Source organism: Scyliorhinus canicula, chromosome 3, assembly GCF_902713615.1.
Source record: "Scyliorhinus canicula chromosome 3, sScyCan1.1, whole genome shotgun sequence".
NCBI lineage: Eukaryota > Metazoa > Chordata > Chondrichthyes > Carcharhiniformes > Scyliorhinidae > Scyliorhinus > Scyliorhinus canicula.
The window spans coordinates 37,885,950-37,910,426 of record NC_052148.1 but is presented as its reverse complement, the minus strand read 5'-3'; the positions used below and the strand labels follow the sequence as shown (position 1 = coordinate 37,910,426).

The 24,477-nt window shown below is 41.7% G+C and overlaps 1 protein-coding gene across 11 annotated transcripts in view; it reads left to right on the top strand.

Moving 5' to 3' along the window:
• The window catches only part of ctbp1 (C-terminal binding protein 1), a 394,244-nt gene that overhangs the window by 307,521 nt on the left and 62,246 nt on the right, over positions 1 to 24,477 (top strand). Inside the window, exons 1-2 of one of the 11 annotated variants that reach the window (XM_038793326.1) lie at positions 8,572 to 8,757; positions 16,062 to 16,143. The exons of 6 other annotated variants lie outside the window; for them this stretch is intronic. In XM_038793326.1, the coding sequence (XP_038649254.1) occupies positions 16,104 to 16,143 (40 nt within the window). In that variant the 5' untranslated portion in view covers positions 8,572 to 8,757; positions 16,062 to 16,103. Of the gene's footprint in view, positions 1 to 8,571; positions 8,758 to 8,898; positions 8,958 to 12,371; positions 12,408 to 16,061; positions 16,144 to 24,477 lie in introns of those variants that run through there. 4 more of the 11 variants (XM_038793328.1, XM_038793322.1, XM_038793327.1 and 1 more) reach the window with 4 other exon arrangements.

The following is a 24,477-nucleotide window of genomic DNA, read 5'->3' as shown; positions in this document are numbered from 1 at the left end:
TTTTAAAAATAAAGGATATTCCCATGTAATGACACATTAAAAGACTTTGGTATAGAAAGGGTGATGGGAGATTATGGTGACCTGAAAAGGAGTCAGTATCCAAAATCAAAGAGCTGCTTGCACGTTATGAGGAGGGAGGAGTTGGCAAGAGGACGTTTATGGGTATGGGCATTGGAACCGGTTCTAGGGGTGGTGGGGTCAGTACAAACCGAAAGTTCTGCACCGGGACAGGACTGGATCTGATGTCCTGGGGGTCGGTTGGGGGGGGGGGGGCTGTTTGCTAGAGCTGTTGGGGAGGGTTTAAACTAATATGGCAGGGGGATGGGAACCAATGCAGGAAGTCTGAAGGTAGTAAAACAGGGATAGAAACAAAAGACAGTAAGGGGGAAAATGTAAGGCAGACAAGCCATAGTCAAAAATCAAAAAGGGTGACAGTACAAGGTACAGTGACTGAGGGGAGCTCAGTGAATAGGCCCAGTAATCCTAAAGGAATAAAACGTGAAGTAAAAACTCAAATGGTAAGCGATGCGGCAGGTTGTTACATGAAGATATGGGTTCAACGACAAGGAAAATTAGGAGAAAAGTTAAGAGGAAATATAACTTAGGAGAGGTTACTGATCGAGGTGTTAAGATTTAAAACAAAGATATAAAAGCCAACATTAGTGTACTTTACCTGAATGCTCATAGTATTCGGAATAAGGTAAATGAGTTGATGGCTCAAATCATTGTGAATGACTATGATTTAGTGGCCATTACTGAAACATGGTTAAAGGATGGTCAAGACTGGGAGTTAAATATCCATGGGTATCAAACTATTTGGAAGCACAGGGTGGATAGTAAGGGAGATGGTGTAGCTCTGTTATTTAAGGATGACATCCGGGCAATAGTAAGGGATGACATTGATGCTATGGAGAATAAGGTTGAATCTATTTGGGTGGAAATCAGGACTAGTAAGGCGAAAAATGCATTGATAAGAGTAGTCTATAGGCCACCAAATAGTAACATTATGGTGGGGGCAGTAAACAAAGAAATAACGGATGCATGTAGAAATAGTACAGCAGTTGTTATGGGGGATTTTAATCGACATGTTGATTGGTTTAACCAGGTCGGTCAAGGCAGCCTTGAGGAGGGGTTTTTAGAATGTATTCGCGATAGTTTCCTAGAACAGTATGTAATGGAACCTACGAGGGAACAAGCGGTCCTAGATCTGGTCCTGTGTAATGAGACAGGATTGATTAATGATCTCATAGTTAGGGATCCTCTCGGAAGGAGCGATCACAATGTGGTGGAATTTAAAATACAAATGGAGGGTGAGAAGGTAAAATCAAACACTAGTGTTTTGTGCTCAAACAAAGGAGATTACAATGGGATGGGAGAAGAGCTAGCTAAGGTAGACTGGGAGCAAAGACTTTATGGTGGAACAGTTTTTTTATTTAAAAAAAATAAATTTAGAGTACCCAATTCATTTTTTCCAATTAAGGGGCAATTTAACGCGGCCAATCCACCTACCCTGCACATCTTTGGGTTGTGGGGGCGAAACCCACGCAAATACGGGGAGAATGTGCAAACTGCACACGGACAGTGACCCAGAACTGGGATCGAACCTGGGACCTCGGCACCGTGAGGCAGAAGTGCTACTCACGGTGCCACCGTGCTGCCCTATGGTGGAACAGTTGAGGAACAGTGGAGAACCTGGTGATAATTTACCAAAACTCACTAGACTCTGGGGTGGTCCCGGTGGATTGGAAATTGGCAAACGTGACACCACTGTTTTAAAAAAGGAGGTAGGCAGAAAGTGGGTAATTATCAGGCAGTGAGCTTAACTTTGGTAGTAGGTAAGATGCTGGAATCTATCATCACGGAAGAAATAGCGAGGCATCTGGATGGAAATTGTCCCATTGGACAGACGCAGCAGGGCGTCATGCCTAACTAATTTAGTGGAATTTTCTGAGGACATTGCCAGTGCGGTAGATAATGGAGAGCCAATGGATGTGGTATATCTGGATTTCCAGAAAGCCTTTGACAAAGTGCCACACAAATAGTTGCTGCATAAGATAAAGATGCATGGCATTAAGGGTAAAGTAGTAGCATGGATAGAGGATTGGTTAATTAATAGAAAGCAAAGAGTGGGGATTAATGGGTGTATCTCTGGTTGGCGATCAGTAGCTAGTGGTGTCCCTCAGGGATCCGTGTTGGGCCCATAATTGTTCACAATTTACATAGATGATTTGGAGTTGGGGACCAAGGGCAATGTGTCCAAGTTTGTAGACGACACTAAGGTGAGTGGTAAAGCAAAAAGTGCAGAGGATACTGGAAGTCTGTAGAGGGGTTTGGATAGGTCAAGTCAATGGGCTAGGGTCTGGCAGATGGAATACATTATTGACAAATGTGAGGTTATCCATTTTGGTAGGAATAACAGCAAAATGGATTATTATTTAAATGATAAACTATTAAAACATGCTGCTGTGCAGAGAGACCTGTGTGTGCTAGTGCATGAGTCGCAAAAAGTTGGTTTACAGGTGCCACAGGAGATTAAGAAGGCAAATGGAGTTTTGTCCTTCATTGCTAGAGGGATGGAGTTTAGGACTAGGGAGGTTATGCTACAATTGTTTAAGGTGTTAGTGAGGCCACACCTGGAGTATTGTGTTCAGTTTTGGTCTCCTTACCTGAGAAAGGACGTACTGGCGCTGGAGGGTGTGCAGAGGAGATTCACTAGGTTAATCCCAGAGCTGAAGGTGTTGGATTACAAGGAAAGGTTGAGTAGACTGGGACTGTACTAGTTGGAATTTAGAAGGATGAGGGGGGGATCTTAGAGAAACATATAAAATTATGAAGGGAATAGATAGGATAGATGTGAGCAAGTTGTTTCCACTGGCGGGTGAAAGCAGAACTCGGGGGCATAGCCTCAAAATAAGGGGAAGTAGATTTAGGACTGAGTTTAGGGGGAACTTCTTCACCCAAAGGGTTGTGAATCTATGAATTCCTTGCCCAGTGAAGCAGTAGAGGCTCCTTCATTAAATGTTTTTAAGATAAAGATAGATAGTTTTTTGAAGAATAAAGGGATTAAGGGTTATGGTGTTCAGGCCGGAAAGTGGAGCTGAGTCCACAAATGATCAGCCATTGAATGGCGGAGCAGGCTCGAGGGGCCAAATGGCCTACCCCTGCTCCTAGTTCTTATTCCTTGTTTCAGTCCTACTCTAGGCTCCCTCCTCAACCTTTTCCCCGTTACATCAATGACTGTATGAGTGTCACTTAATGTTCTCATCTGGAACTAGAAATATTGATCAAATTTGCTTCCAATTTCTACCCCTCAGCTTCACATGGTCCATCTCCAATATTCCCTTTCCCTTCCTTTATTTCTCTGTCTCCATTTCTCGGGATACCAAATTTGATTATAAGCCCACAACCTCTCACTGCTACTCGACTACACCACCTCATACCTCACTTTCTGGAAAGACTCCATTCTATTCTCTCAGTTTCTCTTGTTTTGCTGGTGTTACCTTCCACACTGGCATTTCAGATGTGTTCTTTCTCCTCAGCCAATGTTTCCCTCCCACTGTGGTTGGGAGGGCCCTAAACTGTGTCTGACTCATTTCCTGCAGTTCTACCAAGGCAGTGTTCCCTTGTCCTCGCTTTCCATAGATTGGCCTCTACATTCAAAGGATCATCCTCTCCCATTTTTGCCATTTCCAGTGCCACCACCAAACACACCTTCCCCTTACCTCCACTGTCAGTATTCCAAAGGGGAATTCTCTCCATGAAACCGTGGCCCACTGCTCTTATCACCCCCCAACACCTGATCCCTTTCCCATGCATTGCAGGAGGTGCCCCTTTATCTCTTCACTGTCCAAGGCCACAAACACTCCTTCCAGGTGAAGGAATGATTTACTTGTCCTGCTTTCAATTTGGTCTACTGAATTCACTGCTCACAATGCGCCGTCCTCTCCATTGGTGAGTCCAAATGCAGGCTGGGTGACCAATTTATGGAACACCTTTGCTCGGTCCTCAAGCATGTCTCCAACCTTCTGGTCACCTGACATTTCAGTTTACCATCTTGCTCTTGTGCTCATGTTTTGCCCTCAGCCTGCTACATCGTTCTAAGAAAGCCCAATACAAGCTGTAGAAACAGCACCTCATCTTCAAATTAGGCACATTACAACATTTGAGTTCAACAGCTTCGAGCCATGAACTTTGCCCTCCGTTTTGAATGTATTGCCCACACCAGTGCCAGTCTATGGCTTCTTATGTTTTTGCTTTCCAGCTGCACTGACCTTAATTCTGCTCCTTTGCTTTCATTAAGTGCTGACCTTTATTCTGCTATTGACACCTGCTCTGGATCAATACTTTGTGCCATTAATTATATCCTTACCACCCTCTTTGCCTATGTTCCATGACATCTTTGACATTTAATCTCCCCTGACCTCCTTTGCTCCACCTGTTTTTGCTTCCCCCCCCCCCCCCCCCCCCCCCCCCACACCTTTTAAAAACAAGAAACCCATCAGATCCCACCCTCTTCATTGTAGGAGAAGTCATATCAGACTCAAGTCATTAACTCTTGTTTTTCGCTGCACAGATTTTGCCAGACCGGCTGAGCTTTTTCACCACTTCACATTTTTATTTCAGATCGAAAGCATCCCCAATATTTTGCTTTTCTATTAAAGATGTTTAAACTGTGCAGTTAGTAATAACAAAATGAATCCAGAGATTATATTTCCGCGGGATAAACCTGGAGTAGTTCATTAGAGGCTGCTGATGTAGGTGAGCTTGATCTGAGCATAATAAAAACCATGTGCTCATTGTAATACACTTGCATCTCATTATCAGAGGTGCTCGGGTGAGTGCATCACTTTGGGAGGGGGTAGATCATACCTGGGCAGCGCCAGGGTCAGTTCCGTGGGGTGTGGAGGGGGTTGTATGGGAGCATGCCAAGTGAATGTTTGTGCAGCCTTCAAAAATGGCACCTCATAGCTAAGTTCCTGGCAGGATGTGCTCAATCAGAGCCCAGCATGACATCGTGGAACACACCCCTTGCTTTTTCCCCTCAAAAGTTCCCAACAATACGACGCAGAAAGCCGCCATTGGTGCTGGCAGCTTCAATATTGCTTTTCCCGCCTGCTGTCACACTCTGCCGAATACAGGGAAAATGTTGCCTGCTAACTCCATCTCTCCACAGATGCTGTCAGATCTGCTGAGTATTTTGTGCGCTTTATCTCAGATTTTCAGCAAACACAGTATTTTGCTTTCATTCACGATCTGACCATGTCAGTCTTGCCAAGATGTGCTAATTATGCTCAAATATGTGACCTTTGGACTTGAGGCAGTTAAGATGAGGGTTTTACCAAGTGGAGAAACTGGGATTGGAGTTTGTTATATTTCAGAAACCAGTTGGTCAAGGATTAAACTGCCGTCAATCTTTACTCGGATGCAATCTTTACTCAGCCTTGCATTTATTTAGAGTGAAACATTACAAACATTCCTAACTCAACTATGTACAGTATCAATGAATGTCTCTTTATATGCACTCAAATTAAACCACAGTTGATACCCTCTACCTGCATATAATTAAACACAATTTATATACAATTAACAATAAAAGGTTTTGCTGGGAACACTGAAGGTGAAGGTAAGGGAATGGATGAACAAAACTTCATCTAAATCAGCAGAACAAAAGTTTAACATCATTCAAAAAAACCTTCAGTATACGCTCCCTCGCTGTGCACCAAGATCCTGGAGTGGGTTTAAGCTCTTAATCTTCAGTAGGGTGTGTGTTGCTGAACCAAACTGAGTTTGACAGAGGGTGTTTACACTACAAGTGAGTTTTGCTCTGCACTGTGTCAACAGTTGGAGCATAAATACAGTGTGGGTCCGATGTTGGGGTCAAAGCTGGCACTGAATGAAATGGAGTAAGTTCCAAGAATAGTACTCCTTTGGAGTGTGTGATGGTAACATTAAAATAATTAGGAAAGTTGATTGACTGCATGGTTGGAAAGTGAAGCTTTAAAGTTTTATAAGTAAGAAGTAGCAAGGCAAAGAGGCTTATTAAAGTAAGACTAAAGCTTCAAACTCAGCTGGTTCACTTTAGAGTGAAGACTATTAGCTGATTTCAGCTGTTTGCAGCAATTTAAAATGTGAGAGTCAGCAATCTGTTTTACATCCCTCATGATATTGATTTCCATTTCCTCCAGAAATGATGGGGTAAGGCCTGTCCCATATTGATGGTGTGTTTGTGGAATGTGTAACATGGCACTGTGAATCTTGACACTGGGTACTGCATGGTTCCTTTTGGGCAGCCTAGACACTGGGATTGTTGTTTCACATTCCAGTCATCTGCCCTCTAACCTTTTGTGTCAAGATGGCTTTTGTTATGTTCTTGCCATTTGCCTGGGTTGCATCAGCCATGTCATCAGTGAATAACCATCGTTGCCCCATAGGCATAGCGCTTGGTTTGTCGTGAGTGTCATGAATACTGTCAGAAATGGGGTATTGATCTGGATGATTCACCTGTAGTATTTCAGTGTAGGGCAGAATTGACGTGCAGCATCTGCAAAATAGTCAGTGGCACCCTGGCACAATAGGGTGGCCTGGAATCGTAGTGATATTGCATGTAGCCTGTTTGTTTCTGGTTAAAGAGAATTAAATATAGTTACCTCTCTTTGAATGAAGAGGCTCAGTGACCTTACACAGCAGTGGACAGTAAGCTGCAACACATTGTAAGTATCTCCCAACTCCAGCCCCCAGACAAATTAAAGTTCATTGCCTCAGTCATCTTCACAACCACTGACAATGCCCTGCTTTGAGGTCGCAGTTGTGGCTGCAACAGGGACAAATCTCAGGAAGGACTTCCTTATTGAAAGGCAGACATCATGTAGTGTTCGAAGCCGGGTCCTCAGCGCCGTAGTCCCAGTGCTAACCACTGTGCCACATGCCGCCCTCATTGGCAATATTATTAAGTACTTTAGTAATTTAGGTTTACTGAAGGCAGGAAAATTGTGATAGTTCCTCAAAGTGTCATTCTGTTATTTTTTTTCTATAATTTTTCTCTTGCCCTACATCTGTGTCTCACTTTTCCTTAAGAAGAAACTGCTCAAAACCTCTTCGACCAAGCTAAGCTTTGGTTATCTGACTACAATCTCCCTAATCTCTATGTGGCCTGGTGTCATATTTTGTTTTATAATGCGCCTGTGAATCTCCTTGGAACATTTTATTACATTAAAGGTGTTATGAATGTAATCAAAATTTTGTTTTGTGCCTTTGCTTATTCAAACCCCTGTGTGTAAGCACACATGTTAAGATTTGAAAGAGAGCGAGAGTGAGCATTTTGGCGAGATTGCTTGATCCTCACTTTGACCCCTACTCCTGCAGTTCTTGAACTCCTGAACTGCAGTCTGCCTGTTTTTATTAGCCTTGTCTGAAATCGGCTGCGAACAATGTTAACCTTAGCAGTGTACAGTTTGAAATAGAGATGTTGCGGATAGGCTGCAGCAAAGCTATGGAGAATTAATTGTATCACTGTTGCTTGAAGTTCAACTGGCTGATTATATACAAGGCTCTGAAGAAGTCATAGTGGCTCAAAACATTAACTGTTTCTCTCCACAAATGCTGCCAGCCCTGCTGAGTTTATCCAGCACTTTCTGTTGTTATTTCATATAAAAGGCTGAGCTGTTTGCTGATGACACAGCAGACGATTTTTCTTACCGTAAGGAGGAAAAGAAAACCCATGTTATTTTTTTTAAAAAGATCTCTACTCTGAAGAGTCACACACTGATCTTGAGTGAGTCTCCACAGATGCTGCCAGCCCTGCTGAGTTTAGCCAGCATTTTCTGTTTTTGTTATACACTATATGTTATATGCAAGACTGAGCTGTGAGCTTAATGACATGGCAGACTTTTAAAACCAATGAGGGAAAAAAAGGAAACTCCGAGTTGATTCTCCTTGCCAGTGTTGAGGCTTGGGACGCTGGTATATATAAATGCAGACTGCTCAGCAGTGCTGAATCTTGGGGCGCTGGTATATATAAATGCAAACTGCTCAGCAGTGCTGAATCTTGGGGCGCTGGTATATATAAATGCACACACTGCTTGGCAGTGCTGAACTTGGGGTGCTGGTATATATAAATGCACATTGCTTGGCAGTGCTGAATCTTGGGGCGCTGGTATATATAAATGCACACTGCTTGGCAGTGCTGAATCTTGGGGCGCTGGTATATATAAATGCAAACTGCTTGGTAGTGCTATATCTTGCTGCTATTGGGGTGCACACAGGCTGCTATGGGTTGGTATATATAAATGCACACACACAGGCTGCTGTGGGTTGGTATATATAAATGCGCACACACACAGGCTACTGTGGGTTGGTATATATAAATGCGCGCACACACACAGGCTACTGTGGGTTGGTATATATAAATGCACACACGCAGGCTGCTGTGGGTTAAATCTATATCACATTCTGACATGTCTCTTTTGAACTCAGCTGAGTGTGCAGCATTGACTGTAAGCTGCAGTCAGGTGACCCGTGCTGCAGCCTATCAGCTCCGCTTGCCGGGGCCTCTCCCACAGGCGGCGGGCACTGTTTCTCGCCCGTCTGTTTATTCCCCCCCCCCCCCCCCCCCATTCTGGGAAAATTCAAGCGGCCGCCCGGCAGTTTAATTCAAAAAGACCAAATTGCCTGGCGTGGCGCGCTCTCGGAGGATGGGGGAGGTAACGGCCGCCGCCTAGATGGGGAGCTCCCACCTCCTGAGCAAAGGGTTAGCTCTCGGTAAATGACGGTTCTTTGTGGATTTTTGTTTGTTTGTGGTTGATGAAGCGCCTTGGTGAATGAAGGCGGGCTGCTGCTCGGAAAAGGGGGGGGGGGGGGGGGGTAGTAAAATATTGTTGGCGCCGTGCACAAAGCAGACAAGCTGGTTCCAACTTCCTGCTCCCCCCGCCGGCACGGCTCTCTGTCTGCTGCTGCTGAAAGTGAGTGTGGTGGTTCTCCCAAAGGAGGTGGGCCTCTTCCCCCCTGCCCTCCATCCAGACAGTCCCCCCCCCCCCCCCCCCACACACACACCAAATGGCACTTTTTTGTCCTCCCATCTCGGCCGTTGTGCGCTGCAGCTGTTTATTTTTTGACCAACTTTTTTTGACAGTGGGGAGGGGGGACTTTTTGTTCTTTGTTCATTCAATTCTGAACTTGCTGCTGAAACAAAGTGAAAGCTGACAACTGCTTATCATTATTACCAATGCCCCAGCAAAGTTTTTTTTTAGTAGTTTTACTTTCGGATTTTTGTTAAATGTTCCCTAATTTCTCCCCCCCCCCCCCCCCCCCCCACAAATAAAACCCTACACTGTAGGGTGGGTGGAGAGAGAGAAACATCAGCTCTCAACATTAAAACCTCCTCGTCTTCAGCAATCCAGTGCATAGGATTCTGCAACTGCAAGCGGGATGGTCTTCAATGAATCTTGCAAGCAAGGGCAAGCCCAACACTTGTTTTTTTTTCTTTTTTCGCTTTAGAAAACCTGATGTTTGGGCTGCAAGGAACACTGCGGAGGATTTTTATTTTTTTCGTTGCCTGCTTTGGAAAAATGAGTTCAGCCGTCAACGTTTTGCAGTCAACTATTTTAGTTGCTTCTTTTGTTTCGGGGAGTAGGAGCTCTGGCTGATGATGGCGACTCTCCCGCCCCCCGAAGAAGAAATCCTGCCCCCCCCCCCCCCCCCGAAGAAATCCTCCCACCTCCCCCCCCCCCCCCCCCCCCAAGAAGAAATCCTGCCCTACCTTAATATAAAAATCTAAAGCATTGCATCAATCGTGTAAAAGATGAAAGGGAATTGTGCATGTCTAATTATTTCCTTAAATAGCTTATTAAATAGAACTGTACCCGAGTGTAAACATGATTAATTGGCTTTGCTTTAAGCTATTATTGATGGTATATTTCATCGACTGAAATTCTTTCCAAGAAAGATATTAATATTTAATTAGTATTGGCATTTTCTAAAAATATTTTGTCCCTTGTTTGGCCTTCATTCGTTGTAGCAGCAAACACATTAATTCAGTGTCCCATTGTCACCTAGTTCAGTGTTTTAAAATAGTTTTAAAGTTATATTTAAGGCCCACTCTAGCTGTGAATTCTGTTGGCATGTTAGTTTTATTTTCCTCCATTGTGGCTTCATAGGGAATATTTGTGGAGCTTAATTTGGCACATTGCAAGAATATGAAGGTCAACATAGCTCAGAAATCATAAGAATCCCTACAGTGCAGGATTAGGCCCAAGGAATGTTGTGCAGATGTGCTTTTAGATATCTGGACAGTCTGACTAGATGAGATATTGTGCCTTTAGTGGAAGAAAAGGACTGAAAAAATATACCAATATCATTTTTAAAAAAAAATTCATTCATGGGATGTAGGTATCACTGATTTATTGCCCATCCCTAATTTCCCTTGAACTGAGTGGTTTGCTAGGCCATTCAGAGGGCATTGAGTCAACCACATTGCTGTGGATCCAGAGTCACGTAGGCCAGACCCAGCTAAGGATGGCACATTTCCTTCCCTAAAGGGACATTAGAACATAGAACAGTACAGCACAGAACAGGCCCTTCGGCCCTCAATGTTGTGCCGAGCCATGATCACCCTACTCAAACCCATGTAACCACCCTATACCCGTAACCCAATAACCCCCCCTTAACCTTACTTTATTAGGACACTACGGGCAATTTAGCATGGCCAATCCACCTAACCTGCACATCTTTGGACTGTGGGAGGAAACCGGAGCACCCGGAGGAAACCCACGCGCACACGGGGAGGACGTGCAGACTCCGCACAGACAGTGACCCAGCCAGGAATCGAACTTGGGACCCTGGAGCTGTGAAGCATTTATGCTAACCACCATGCTACCATGCTGCCCAAATTAGGGAGGGACATAATTTATCTCATGGACAAGAGAATAAAGATTATTTAAAACTTCCACATATCCTAATCATGGCAAATGGGAGAGTTATGAACGATAGTGTTAATTTAATAAATATATCCCAAAATTTGTAATTTAAAAATATATCCCAAAATTTGTCCACTGTTGCAAACTTAAGGGCCCAGAGTGCAGTCAGAGTTCTACCTAAAAATATAAACTAGAATGTTTCTAAGTAGTTAAATTATCTCATCTACTTTGCACTGTCGCTCAGCATTAGTCGAACAGAGATGAATGTAATGTATTCTCTAAATCTTTACTGGTGTGAAATGTCTGGTGTGATGCTGATGCAGATTTTTGTTTTAGCCAACCAAGAAAATGCAAAAATTGACAATGCATAGTTTGTAAAAGAAAAATGCAGTGTTGCCAAGAAGTGACATGAATGCTATCCTCTGCTGATTTAAAATTGTGTGCTGAATGCTGTAAGCTGGCTTTACAGCTACACATTCCAGTTTACCCCCCCTCTGTTTCGTATAGCAGTTTATTTTGGTAGGAGAAATGCTTGTTGTTTGTACTCTCATCAAAAATAAGCTTCAAACTTATTGTTTGTCCGAACTGACGTGTTTATATTTTTAAAAATCGGTCTTTATTAGTTTCCTGGCTAAGCTTTTGCTTACAGACTCGAAAGTTGAAAGCTTAGCTGGGCTGTTCTTAACTTGCCTCAACAGAGAATACAATTTTTTATGCCAGTCCGGTTCCTGCACAGAACCTTACAGGGAGACGTTTCCCCTCTGTGTTCAGAGCAAGGTTAATAATCTTCATCACTAGCGATCGAGAAATTTTTGTCTGAAACCAGCACAAAGTTCTTCCCCTGTGTGGAGAATGGCTGTTCCGACTAGTAAAATAGGGCTTGAGAGGCTTGCATTTTCAGTCACCACTCCTGCTGTTGTCTGATCATCAGTATTTGCCAATGTAACATGTTGTTTAGCACTTTCCTGGCTGGAGGGGAAAACAATATTTTTGGGGTGGAAAGAGGCAAATATATAACGGTTTGTCACCAATCTGAAAATCCTGCATCATTTTTGGATCATTATAAGTCACCCAAGAGTTTTAGATGGAATTTAATTTGGTGATTCACAAGTTCGACCCAAACCTATTTTTCTATTTGCAACAATATCAAACCAGGAAGTGGACCAACAGTAAGTTAATGAGAAGTGGCAGCCATCATTGTGGCCTTCTGCAGGCGGGAGAAGATCTGAAACTGGTGTTTTCCCACCGAGAAGCTGCCACCCCCTCAAGTTTTGTTTTGTTTTGTGACACCACCGCAAACATTTATTTTGTGTAAATAGGAAATTGTGCAGGAACTGAGAAAGTCAGCAATCTCTACAATGTTAACTCCTTGCTTATTTGTTCAATTGTACACCTTTTTTTGGTACAAATTTCCTTGCCAGTTCTGTCAATCATCTGCCCTCATTTAGGCAACAGGGCCTTGGAAACAGCAAAGAAATGGGTTTCCACGTTTTACTGGTACGAGTCCACCAATTAATTTGTTGAATGGAGTTTCACAGAATGCCAAGATAGACAATGGTTTTGCAGCCTGTGAAACCCTAGTCCAACAGAGAGCTACAGTGCCCAAAGCTGCACGCTGTCCCCTAAAACTACCCTAACCCATGTTTTGTGCAAATCCATCACTACATTTTCACTCTTGCAGTTTGTGCCCCTATTTATGAATCTTGAAGCGTCTGTATAATGACTTGACCAACCATCACTCACACTTTAAACATAATGAGTGGGATGTTTCGGCCTCGCCCGCCACAAGGATCCCCATGGGCGGGATGGGGACCATTTAAAGGTCCGTTGACCTCGGGTGGGAATTTCCGGTCTCAGGATGGGCGCAGCTGAAAAATCCCACCCAATATGTATTTAAACACGAGGGACTGGATTTTCCTTTTCATTGCAGGAATCGGGTGACAAGCCATTCCCACTTCTGCTGTTAGCTGGTTGGAAGGGGGGATTCTCAGTGTGTCAGGGTGTTAATGGCTTTGGAGATGGGTCTGCTACTCGAGCAGTAGTTGGAAGGATGAGGGTGGAGGGGTGTGAGAATGGAGGAGGGTACACCATGGAATTGGCAACCATTGTTGGCTGTTCTCACATGCGGTCTTATTTATTAAAAAAAAGAGAATCTTCATCTTAAAAGTGGCTGGGGAAAATGGAGACCTGGAACCCCAGGGTAGGATAGGGAAAGGTTGGTTATTACATTTTCATTGCTCAGTAGTTGTTTTGTCCATACCTCTAACTTTTTGCATTAAGTTAATTAGCTTCTGTGTTGCCGCTCGTCTTGCTGCTCGGCTGAAGCTGGTCAGCTTCCAGGAGCTCCTAGCTGCCTCCTGCGATTTAAAAATCTCAAAGTCAGAAGATAATTGCCTCAATTTACCCAATTAACTTCATGTTCCTGACTGGCCTCTGCTCTTCTCCCTCCCCACCCCAGTCCTCGAAAGTCAGCAGAGTTGGGAACAGAAGCAAAGGCCATTGGCCTTTTTTTTTTCTGCTGATTCAAGACTGGAGAATCCAGCCCTCGGTTTCACCCACGTTCTTCAACATCCTTCCTTTGAGCATTTATTCCAATTCTTTGTATTTCGCCACAAAATGGATCATGTCACATAAAGTTGGAACAACCACGTTTGCCCATTCTATTAATCTGTCCACATCTACAGTCTTCCTTTCTAGTTGGTAAACTTTATCACTTCTGTCTTATCTGTATTTTGCTCTAAATACCCAAGATCATTAATGTGTGCATTGAGAACAACAAATGGCCACAACGCCGGTGCCTGGACTACACCATGTTTGGACCAGACAAGAAACACCCTTTAACTGTCTGCAGCCTTCGGAAATCTATTTTTGTACATTACATCTACTGCATATCTGTTATCAGTCCAAATAGTCACCCCTCAAAATGCATTGACGATTCTTGTTTTCAAACACATCTTGTCTAACAAAATCCGTTTTTTTTTTTCATTATTGGTGCTTTTCTAAATGTCTTAGGTATTTTAAATATATTCTGATTGTTTAGGAATTTAACCTCCTCTGGTTGTATGATGCTTACTGCGTTTGTGTAAAAACTCTTGTAAGAATTTTAGTGCAATAGTTACAGTTTAAAACGGTTAGCAACCCGTTAAAATAGCACATCAAAACAATTTTACGTAATTGTGTTAGGTAGCATGTGACCAGAGGGAGTTAAATGCATCAGAACAATGAAAAAACAAGGTGTCAATTGCTAGGCAATATGGAATGAATTTTCTCTTTTAAAAAAAAAACCTGCATGTGTAAATATAATGCTAAAAGTTTAATATTTTAGTTGGAAAAAAAACATTCACTTCAAAGGCTCCTTATGTCATATCCACTTATTTTGTCAGTCATTTTGTAATGTTCTCTTCTCTGACACAATTAGCTGTTCGTTTAGCATCTTAACCATCACAATCCAGGTCATTGATGTAAATTTTGACCCGTAAAGGTAAAGTCATTTGCAGTCAGCACTAATGCCCTCAAGAGCCACTCTCCTTACCCTTCAGCCAATTCCCTATCTATACCCAAATTTTATCGTATGCCTGTACTTGGTACAACTGAGTTGAAAGTGTGACTTGCAGATTAGAATTTTACTTAATTGATCGCTTCTTGGCCTTTTGGCGAAGATGAGTGTGAGATCAGGTGTAATGCCTGGATCTGGTATGTCTCTTGTGGAGACCATGAATTGGATTCAATTTGAATTGGTTTTTGGAGCAGGCAAGGAGCTGGATTAGGGGTTCACCCCTGTCCACACTCTTGAGCTCTGGCTTTGTAACTCAGAAAAAGTAATAAAAAAAATAATAATTTTACTTAATTGATCGCAGGAGCTGTCAAGGCAATTCATAGATGAAGAACCAATTAGATAAGGCTCTTTATGATTGGTTATCTTCCTCAGGAAGTTGAACAGGAACACAGTTTAAATCCAGCTTTGTCAGCTATGGCTGTCTGTTCTGGTTTCACATGAATAGATTAGCATGTCCTGCAATGACTTGCACATAAGACAGCCCTCCCTCACTTTCATTAGCCAAGCAGTAGCATAAAAGTCTTCCTGCACTAGTGTATACACGATAACTCTGGAGTGCCTATTGGGGTCCACCCAGTGCAGTATTTGCTGAATTGATATGAAGTTTAGTTATTGCTTGTATGAATTTTTAAAAAACAAAACAAAAAGTCTCAAGATTTTGGAACATTCTATTCAAAGATTTAAAAAAATCGCGGTCCCAGTGAGATCTTATTAAATCTGTTTTTCTTTTGACGTTAGCAGCAGTGATGCACACTCTAATCGAAAGGACAGGGCCTTTGAGTCGCTGTTGAAATGTGGATATTCTAGTTTGTGGAAATCTATGCTAATTTTGCATGCCTTTAGTAAAAATGATAGATCAATAGAAAACTAGTTAATATTATAACAAATTTCTTTTGTACCTAAAATGTCATGAAATTTTAGATTATTGAAAACGTCTTGTCACATTCGTGATACATTGTGACTTTTTGAGAATGGTGTTTAAAAGCATAAAATTATACCGTATTTACTCAACTCTTCATTTGGCAATTTTGGATGTCACGAATACCATAACCTGCAGTTATACTCATCCTGGATAGCGCTATTGATCTAATTTAAAAAAATATTTTAAACAAATGAATGGAGGAAAAACTTGAGTATAGGATTTTCTTCCTGTCTGAAAGAAGGCTGCAAAGTGTGACGGCAAGTTCAAGTTTCTGCCTGAATCACAGAACAAACTCTCTTACGTAGCATATTACTGGTCCAGATCAGCAGTGCAGCTAGCATAGAAATTAAGTGCCAGGGTAAATATTGAATTCAAATTCATGCTTTCTATATTTCAGACTTTGAATGTAAAATTTAAGAAATCAATGACCTATTTCAACATCATGAAATGTGATTGGGAAACTTTTAACTGAACTACAGAGTCTTACTCATTTTTATTTCTACAAGAAAACGTATTATAGAATAGGAACTTTAAAAGGGCAGTATCCAGTTTGAGGGTCATTTCGGGTTGGTACGCATATGTGTTTTAAAGCTTCGTTTACGCAGAATGTTAATAGCAGTGCACACTTGTTTTACACTTTATTATTAATACATTGTCTATTAATTATATTTAGAAAAAGCATTATGGCTATCGCTGGGTTCCAACAGATGAAGCAATGAAGATTTTTTTACACAAAAATGACTACAGTATGCACAGTGGGTCCTTTTCATTGCTTTTTTGAACTTTCTACCCTGTCGTGCAAAGCCAACACAAACAAACAAAAAAACTGTTACATCAATAATTGTCTTTTAATGAAATTCTTTCTTACTGCCATAGCTCACTGAGTATTGATTTTAGTGTCTGGCCACTTATAGACCTGTTTGTGCAAAGAACTACATCTGCATTTGTGTTAGTTAAGATTTTAAGTACAAAAACAACAGGTTTTAATTTTTCAAGATTTTTGCAGTTCTTAAGTGACCATGGGATTAATGCATCATAATACTGTGCAATCGGAATTCATTATAATACGTTTTCTGTTACTATGAATTTCCAACTATAGAAAGTCTTTATTTCATCTTTTATTTAAACTCTACTGTAGTCTGAACAAGATATCAAACCTTGATCAAATGGCTCTTAATACAAACAAGTATATTTTTGTTGTGCCCAAAGGCTTGTAAATGACAAGTTTTGACTACATTAAGTCCTTATTTTAAAAAGGAAATTGATGAATCCACTGCTAAATCTGGAGAATAGTATGCCTTTTTGAAATGCGATGTGAAAACGTACTTTGCAAATCACTCGTTATTAGTTAGTTTTGAAGATAATTCATCTCTAATGAGCTGGCATTAGGATTAGGATTTAGAAAGCCAAATAAAGAAAACTTCTGTTAAGGTGATACAGAACATTGGAATCCTTACCTGTAAAGCCAAGGAGTGGTAACCTACATCAATTGAATTTCCAGTTTATGTTGTTTGTTGCATCAACCAGAGGCTGAAAGTCTTTCCACAATAGGAGCACATATTTCCTGGCTGTCTGGCTATCACATAGAAGACAGAGGGTGGTGGTGGATGGAAAATTTTCAGACTGGAGACCAGTTACCAGCGGTGTACCACAGGGATCAGTGCTGGGTCCTCTGCTATTTGTGATTTTTATCAATGACTTGGAGGAGGGGACGGAAGGGTGGGTCAGTAAATTTGCTGATGACACCAAGATTGGTGGAGTAGTGGATGAGGTGGAGGGCTGTTGTAGGCTGCGAAGAGACATTGATAGGATGCAGAGCTGGGCCGAAAAATGGCAGATGGAGTTTAACCCTGATAAGTGCGAGGTGATTGAATGTGGATTACAGGGTCAACGGCAGGGTTCTGAGAAATGTGGAGGAACTGAGAGATCTTGGGGTTCATGTCCACAGATCTCTGAAGGTTGTCACTCCAGTGGATAGAGCCCTGAAGAAGGCCTATAGTGTGTTAGCGTTTATTAACAGGGGGCTTGAGTTTAAGAGCCGCAGGGTTATACTGCAACTACATGACCCTGGTGAGACCACATTTGGAGTATTGTGTGCAGTTCTGGTCACCTCACTGTAGGAAGGATGTGGAAGCATTGGAAAGGGTGCAAAGGAGATTTACCAGGATGCTGCCTGGTTTGCAGGATGGGTCTTATGAGGAAAGGTTGAGGAAGCTCGGGCTTTTCTCTTTGCAGCGGAGGCGGATGAGAGGCGACTTAATAGAGGTTTATAAGATGATGAGGGGGATAGATAGAGTGGACATTCAGAGACTATTTCCTCGGGTGGATGTAGCTATTACAAGAGGGCATAACGATAAGATTCAGGATGGGAGATATAGGAAGGATGTCCGAGGTAGGTTCTTTACTCGGAGTGGTTAGGGTGTGGAATGGACTGCCTGCTGTGATAGTGGAGTCGGACACTTTAGGAACTTTCAAGCGGTTATTGGATAGGCACATGGAGCACACCAGAATGACAGGGTGTGGGATAGCTTGATCTTAGTTTCGGACAATGCTTGGCACAACACCGAGGGCCGAAGGGCCTGTTCGGTGCTGTACTGTTCCAAGTTCAATGGTTCAAAGTGGCATTGGCAGAACCTGGGCATTCGTAGGGTTGGAACACGAATAGGTGGGTAGAAAAACCACGGCAATAGTTGAGGCCAAAAACATTTAAATTAAATAATTTGCGTCAATTTTATGTAAGTTGAAAATGAAAGACATGCAATTGGTGAACTAAAGCAGAATTGTACTGACCCCGATCTTCCGCAGAGTACCAATCATCATCGGATAGCCATTCTGTTCAAACTTTTCCACGCTTTTCCACATTTCCTGCTGATCTTCCGAGTCCAGTTTCTCCAGAAATATGGTGCTTCATGTTCCACAGAGAACTCCATTGCAGCAAGGTAACATTAGGGGTAAGCCAAAATGCATCCCCTTTTTACAGCATTTGCTGCTGTGTGGTAAGTTTTAAGGTCCAATGTGAATGTTAGTGAATGAGTACATGGATGAATGTTGGTGTATGAGTGAGTGAATGTGTAGGGTGAGTGGAAGTAAGTGGGTAGAGTGGCAGGTGGGAAAGGTGGCAAGGTGAGAGGGGAAGTTGGGTTGGGAAGGACAGTAAGTCAGGGATTAGTCTGATCTTTCGGAGGATCAGGGGCAGTCGTCAGGTCGAGGGGGGAGCCATTGTGAGTGATTTGGGGGTCAGGTATGTAGTTACCCAGAAATTACATAAGGATTTTTCTCAGGATTTCTGGACAACTACCCAGGTAAGTACCACAAAACTGTCGAAGTCTCCAACTCTACACTTGAGTTAGAGACATTCGTGGAGGGTCTCAGACAGCAGGAGAATTATCCATTGGAAGTTGAAAATTCCTGGGCAATTCCCATCAAGTTCAGCATGTCAGGACTTCCACAGGGTCCAAACACACATCTCAGTTATACGTCCTGTCATCACTGGTCAGGAGCCATTGTAGCTAATCATTTAGTTCTTCAGAAATGCTTGTGGTCGGCTATTGAGTTTCTAGAATGGCTCTGGAATGATTTCTAAAACAAAACAATCTTCTGCTGGAATGGTCGATAACGAGAAGACACTGATTGAAGTTCATGGGCTGAAGAACCAAGGCAGCACAAAGGAAATTTTTTATGCAGCAAGTGGTTAAGATCCAGAATGGACTACTTGAAAGTGTGGTGGAGGGAGATTCAATAGTGGGCTTCGCAAGGGAATTGGACAGTTATTTGGAGAGGAAAACAATTGTGGGGCTACAGGGTAAAGGCAGGGTAATAGGATTAGCTGAGTTACTTTTGCAGAGAGCAACTGCAACCAGTGCATGAGCACAATTTTCCACGCGCGCCTCATGGTGTGTTCCACGACAGCGGAGATGGCCCGCAATTGGCTGTGGCAGGATCTTCTGACCCGCCACTGACAAGGGGATTTCCCATTCTATGCTCGGGTTTCCCACTGGCAGGTAATCGCCGTCAATGGCGCTGGAGAATCCCGCCAGCAACGAGGGGCAAAAATCTCCGACCTGTGATTCTATGTGGAAATATCAATAAATTTTGTTTCAGACTATTCTCCAAGCTATCTTTATAGCTCTCTTATCTAAAATAATTTTATCATTATGACTGAGCTAATTATAAGATTTAAAATAGCTTTTGCTGTGTTCATGTATTTGTTGGAAGCTGAAGTAGAACAGGTAACCTTTTTGATTCAAATTTATCCTGCATTTCCATGTGATATGAAGAAACAGAAAAACTTGTTTCTTTGGCAGTCATTTCTTAGTAGGCCACCAATCTTTGGTACTAATTTGGCTTAATTAAATTCTAAATTGTTCACTAGCAGGTCCATGTAGTTACAAAATTCTTGCAAAGTGTTTATAGGTTCCATTTTCGCTCCATACTGAAAGTATAAAATGTTAAAAGCAAAAAATGCAACTCTTGTGTGCAATAGTTTATATTTAAAAATTGTACTCGTGCATTTTTGCGTAAGTAACCTATCCTACTCGAGCATCATTGAGTGAAGTTAAATGTTGAACGTAGTAGTGAATACTTTGGCTGATGCCTTGTGGCTAGTGAATACATGTACCACATGGGTTTGTACTGAGCCGTACAAATCCAGCCTGCAAGTTTGATTCTTTATCTGTATTGAATTAGCTGATCTCAGCGAACTATGCAATTGGTCCTGCTATTTCCAGACTTGGGAAAAGCCAAATTGATGAGTACTGGGTCAGGACAGGAGAATCAGGCCAGACTAGGGCTCATGGTTGATTTAACCTGCAGACATTCATAAGCACAAATTGCCGTTTGAATAAATTACCAGTATATGCTTAACATATTAAGAATAAAACGGAGTGTTCCACAGTGAAAAGACCTAGTGACTAAAATGGCTGATCTTTGCATGTCTGAATGATTCTGTGGTCAGGGGATTCTAAAAGAGCACTTGGGAGTTATTTATAAGACCTGTAGGCTCAATGTTTTATTTTTCTCTTCCTGCACCTCGTGGTGCATAAGGCAGACATTCATCTGTTCCCATAGCAAGTTTTCTTTTCCCTGGAACAGATTAACAGAGGCTTGTAGCTTGAGGGGTACCACTCCCCATCAAGAATGGCTGACCAGGAATCTCTCCTGCTCTTATTGTCTGTCATTGGCATGTTGAAAGGATTTTGCAGGTTGATGGTCAACCTGCTGGCCACATTATGAATGCACTTTCCTTGGCCATCAAGTCCTGGGGTGAGACTCCAACCCGGAGCTTCCGGCTCAGAGGCAGAAACACTACCCGCTCTGCCACAAAATCTGACAGGCTCAAAATGACAGTGCAGAAATTGAGTCAAACAGTTAATTCTACATAAATATTACAGTAAGCTTCCACCAGACCAGTAAAATTCAGTAGAGCTTTTACAGCACAGAAAGTTGCCCTTCAACCCATTGTGCCTGTGTCGGCCATCAAACACTATTCTAATCCCATTTCCATCACTCGCCCTTGTAATAGTTGGATTAAATTTTCTTCAAAATGAAACAGTGATCATGAATTGACCAATTAGCAAGAGATTGGATAAATGTCCTCAAACAATAGTCATGCTCCTAAAGCTTCATATTAGGTAACAGAGTTGACGACAGCTGTAACTTTCTAGCTACATTTAATAGAAGAAACTTGATATTGAGGGCAATACCAAAGATTAAGCTAGACAGAAACTCCTTTTTTTGTACATATTTTTCTTTATTAATTGTTTCTGGGATGTGGCCGTCGCTGGCTGGCTGAGCCAGTATTTGTTGCCCGTCCTTGAACATTAGTGAACCAGATGGGTTTTTACGACAATCGGCAATGGTTTCACAGTCTTCTTTAGACTTTTAATTCCACATTTTTATTGAATTCAAATTTCACCAGCTGCCATGGTGGGATTTGAACCCGGGACTCCAGAGCATTACCCTGGGTTTCTGAATTACTAGTCCAGGGACAATACCAGGACACCACTGCCTTCTATGTAATTCTATGTCCATGATTTGGAACGCTTCCTAAAATTTCTTAGCTATTTGCCTGCTTGCATGCACAGCAATTATCAATGCTTATTTTCTGCTTTTAGCTATGTACAGTTGAAAATGAAAATAAAACATACACTGTACACTTTTGCTGTGTCTTTCATTCTAGTTCTCTCTTTAAAAATTCTTTCTTTTCTCCTGGCTTTATTATTTTAACAAATCATTTCCATATTATACAACCCAAGTGCTTGCTTATTCTTTATCTCGTGGCTTCCAGGCCTTGCCATCCAGTTAAGAGGTGAGAATCATCTTGATCAAAGCTGCTGAAAACTGGCTTTAAAGAGTGTCTTCTTTAAACCAAGTGATGCTCAGCACTTTGAAGATTTAAATGATGAGTTTTCTTTTGGGTTAGTTAAAAGCATGCTAGGTGAATCATCCCATCTGTCATCCTAACAAACCTGATTGTGCCTAAACACGATTAGTAGAAAAGATTGAAGACTTAGTTACAAGGATTACAAGTTATCAAGTTTCTTCTATTAAATGTAGTTAGAAAGTTACAGCTGTCTTCAACTCTGTTACCTAATATGAAGCTTTAGGAGCATGACTATTGTTTGAGGACATTTATCCAATCTCTTGCTAATTGGTCAAATGATGGAAAATCATTAAAATCATTGTGCAGCTAAATGAATTTGTGGAGAAAGGCTACTCAAAGTTCTAGTTGCACCGTACAATCTTTTTTAAGGAGAGGGTATCTAATGTTGTTTACCTGAGAAAATGTTCTATTAAATCTTAACATAATCATTAAAAGCTGTTTTAAAGGCATTTCTCCTGTTGCTTTGGAGCTCTTCATGTCTATCAGAATCTGCTTAATATCACCAGCAGATAACTCTAGGTAAAGTTTTGAATCTGCTTGTAATTTGCAAGTAAATCATGTTCAATATGATAAATGCACTAATTTAATACCAGCCGTGAAGTCCTATTGAGGTGGGTACTTCATCATGATTTTTTAATTCTATAAACTGGTTTCCAAGACCAGCTTTTAAAAATATGCTCATTCCCACTTAAAAGGTAATTGTTCATTAGTGCAAATTGATGATTAAATTCTCAGGCAAAAATTGTGAGGGCCAATTATTCAATGCTGCACTTTAGAAAAAAAAGATGGTTTCAAAATTAACAATCATCTGATTATTTTTAATGATTTTCAAGAAGTAATTGTCAGCTTCTGTTGTGTTGGACTAAGAAATATCCAAATGTTCATACGGGTTCAATTCCCTTTGATTGCAGACCTCTGCAATGCAAAGGATTGCCAACCCTTCCAGAATGGCTAGGAGTCTACTGAAATCGGCATCCATCTCCTGGTGACCATTAAAAGTGATCAGGGCGATTTAGGATATGCAATTGTGTAATGTGAATTGATATAGAGAAGAGAGTGAGTGGACGAGACATGCAGCCAGGACTTTGTCCGGGGAGCTGATGGCCACTGGATGTTCGCAGAGCACCTATTCTATTTCCGGTAAAGATAGCGGCTCTCAGAGTTGGATTGAGGCCATTGCTTCTTCTGTAGAACCTGGAGATTGTTTTGAGACTCTTTGCTGGCTGCAGCATTGCAAGGCAGAAACAGCCTGAAGTCTGAGAATAAGCCGGCAAGACCCTAAACTGATTATTATGGAGTGAGATGGGAAACATAGATTTCCACGCAAACCTTTCAGAAAAAAACCTGCTGATCATTTTGCATTAAAGTGCTAGACAATTAGGAGCTTTCTGTTTTATGTAATTTCCAATCAATTTAAGAAAAACAAAACCAGAAAGCAGTAAAAGTATCTGAAGCAGATCATCCTTGCAGCAGAGGTTGTATTGAGGATTTCAAAGTTTGAAATGCATGGTTGCTTTCCAGTAGGTGCATGTTTTGCTTAATAAAGGTTTCACCAATGGTGATTATGACATGATCAACATGTAAAGTCACATTGAGGAAGCACCTTTTAACAAAACTTACTGCAAATGGAAGTAAACCACTCTTTGCTCAACACTTAATTTTCAGTTTATAACAGCTTCTATTTATATAGGTCCTTTAACGTAATGAAATCTAAGATGCTTCACAGGAACATTATAAAGCAAAAGGAGATGTTGTGTTATAGGAGTAAAAGCTTGGTTAAAGAGGTAGGTTTTTTAAAAAAACATTTCAGTTAAGGGGCAATTTAGCATAGCCAATCCACCTACCCAGCACATCTTTGGGTTGTGGGGGCGAGACCACGCAGACACTGGGAGAATGTGCAAACTCCACACACAGGTAGGTTTTAAAGGAGGAAAGCGAGGTAGCAAAGAGGTGAAGTAGAGAGACTGAGCGGTGTGCAGAAGGTATTCCAGAGCTTTACGGCTTGAACAACTAAAGATGTAACAACCAATGGTTGGGGATGCACACAATGCCAGAATCAGAGGAGTGCAGATATCTCAGTGGGTTGTGGAACCAAAGGAGATTTTAGCAATCGGGAGGAGCAAGACAATGGGGGGAGCAAGGATGAGAATTTTAAAATCAAGACATTGCTTGACCAGGAGCTATTGTATGTAGTTAATAAATTTGCTGCATGGACCCGCAGTGGCTGCCCCATCCACTTTCCCAGGCAATTTCATAACCTTTCCATGACACAAGTGCAACTGTGCCTACCTCTTGAGAATCCAACTACCTTAATGATGCGCAGTGGTGACACAAAAAAGTCAACATTTTAAAAGGTGGAAAGTGAATAAATATTTGAAAGGAGAAATGCACATGGCTATGAGGATAGCAAGGAAAGGTGATGAGCAGATAGTGAATTTATTTTACTATTTAAATGTAGAGGAGAAGACTATGGGATTGCTTTTATTATTTAAAAGGCAAAGAATATATTTTTAAGCACATGATGAAGTTTGCTTTTAGTGCTGCTTTCAGAGCTGATTGAGGTTCTCTTTTCCCTGGATCTTCTCTGAGAAGTGTTCACTTTAGAGATTGTATAAACAGCTGATGTTGCACTGCAAATATGTGCCAAGAATCTCTGAGAGGGTTTCCCCCTGTCTTGCTGGAAATGTAGTGCACAATGTCTAAAATC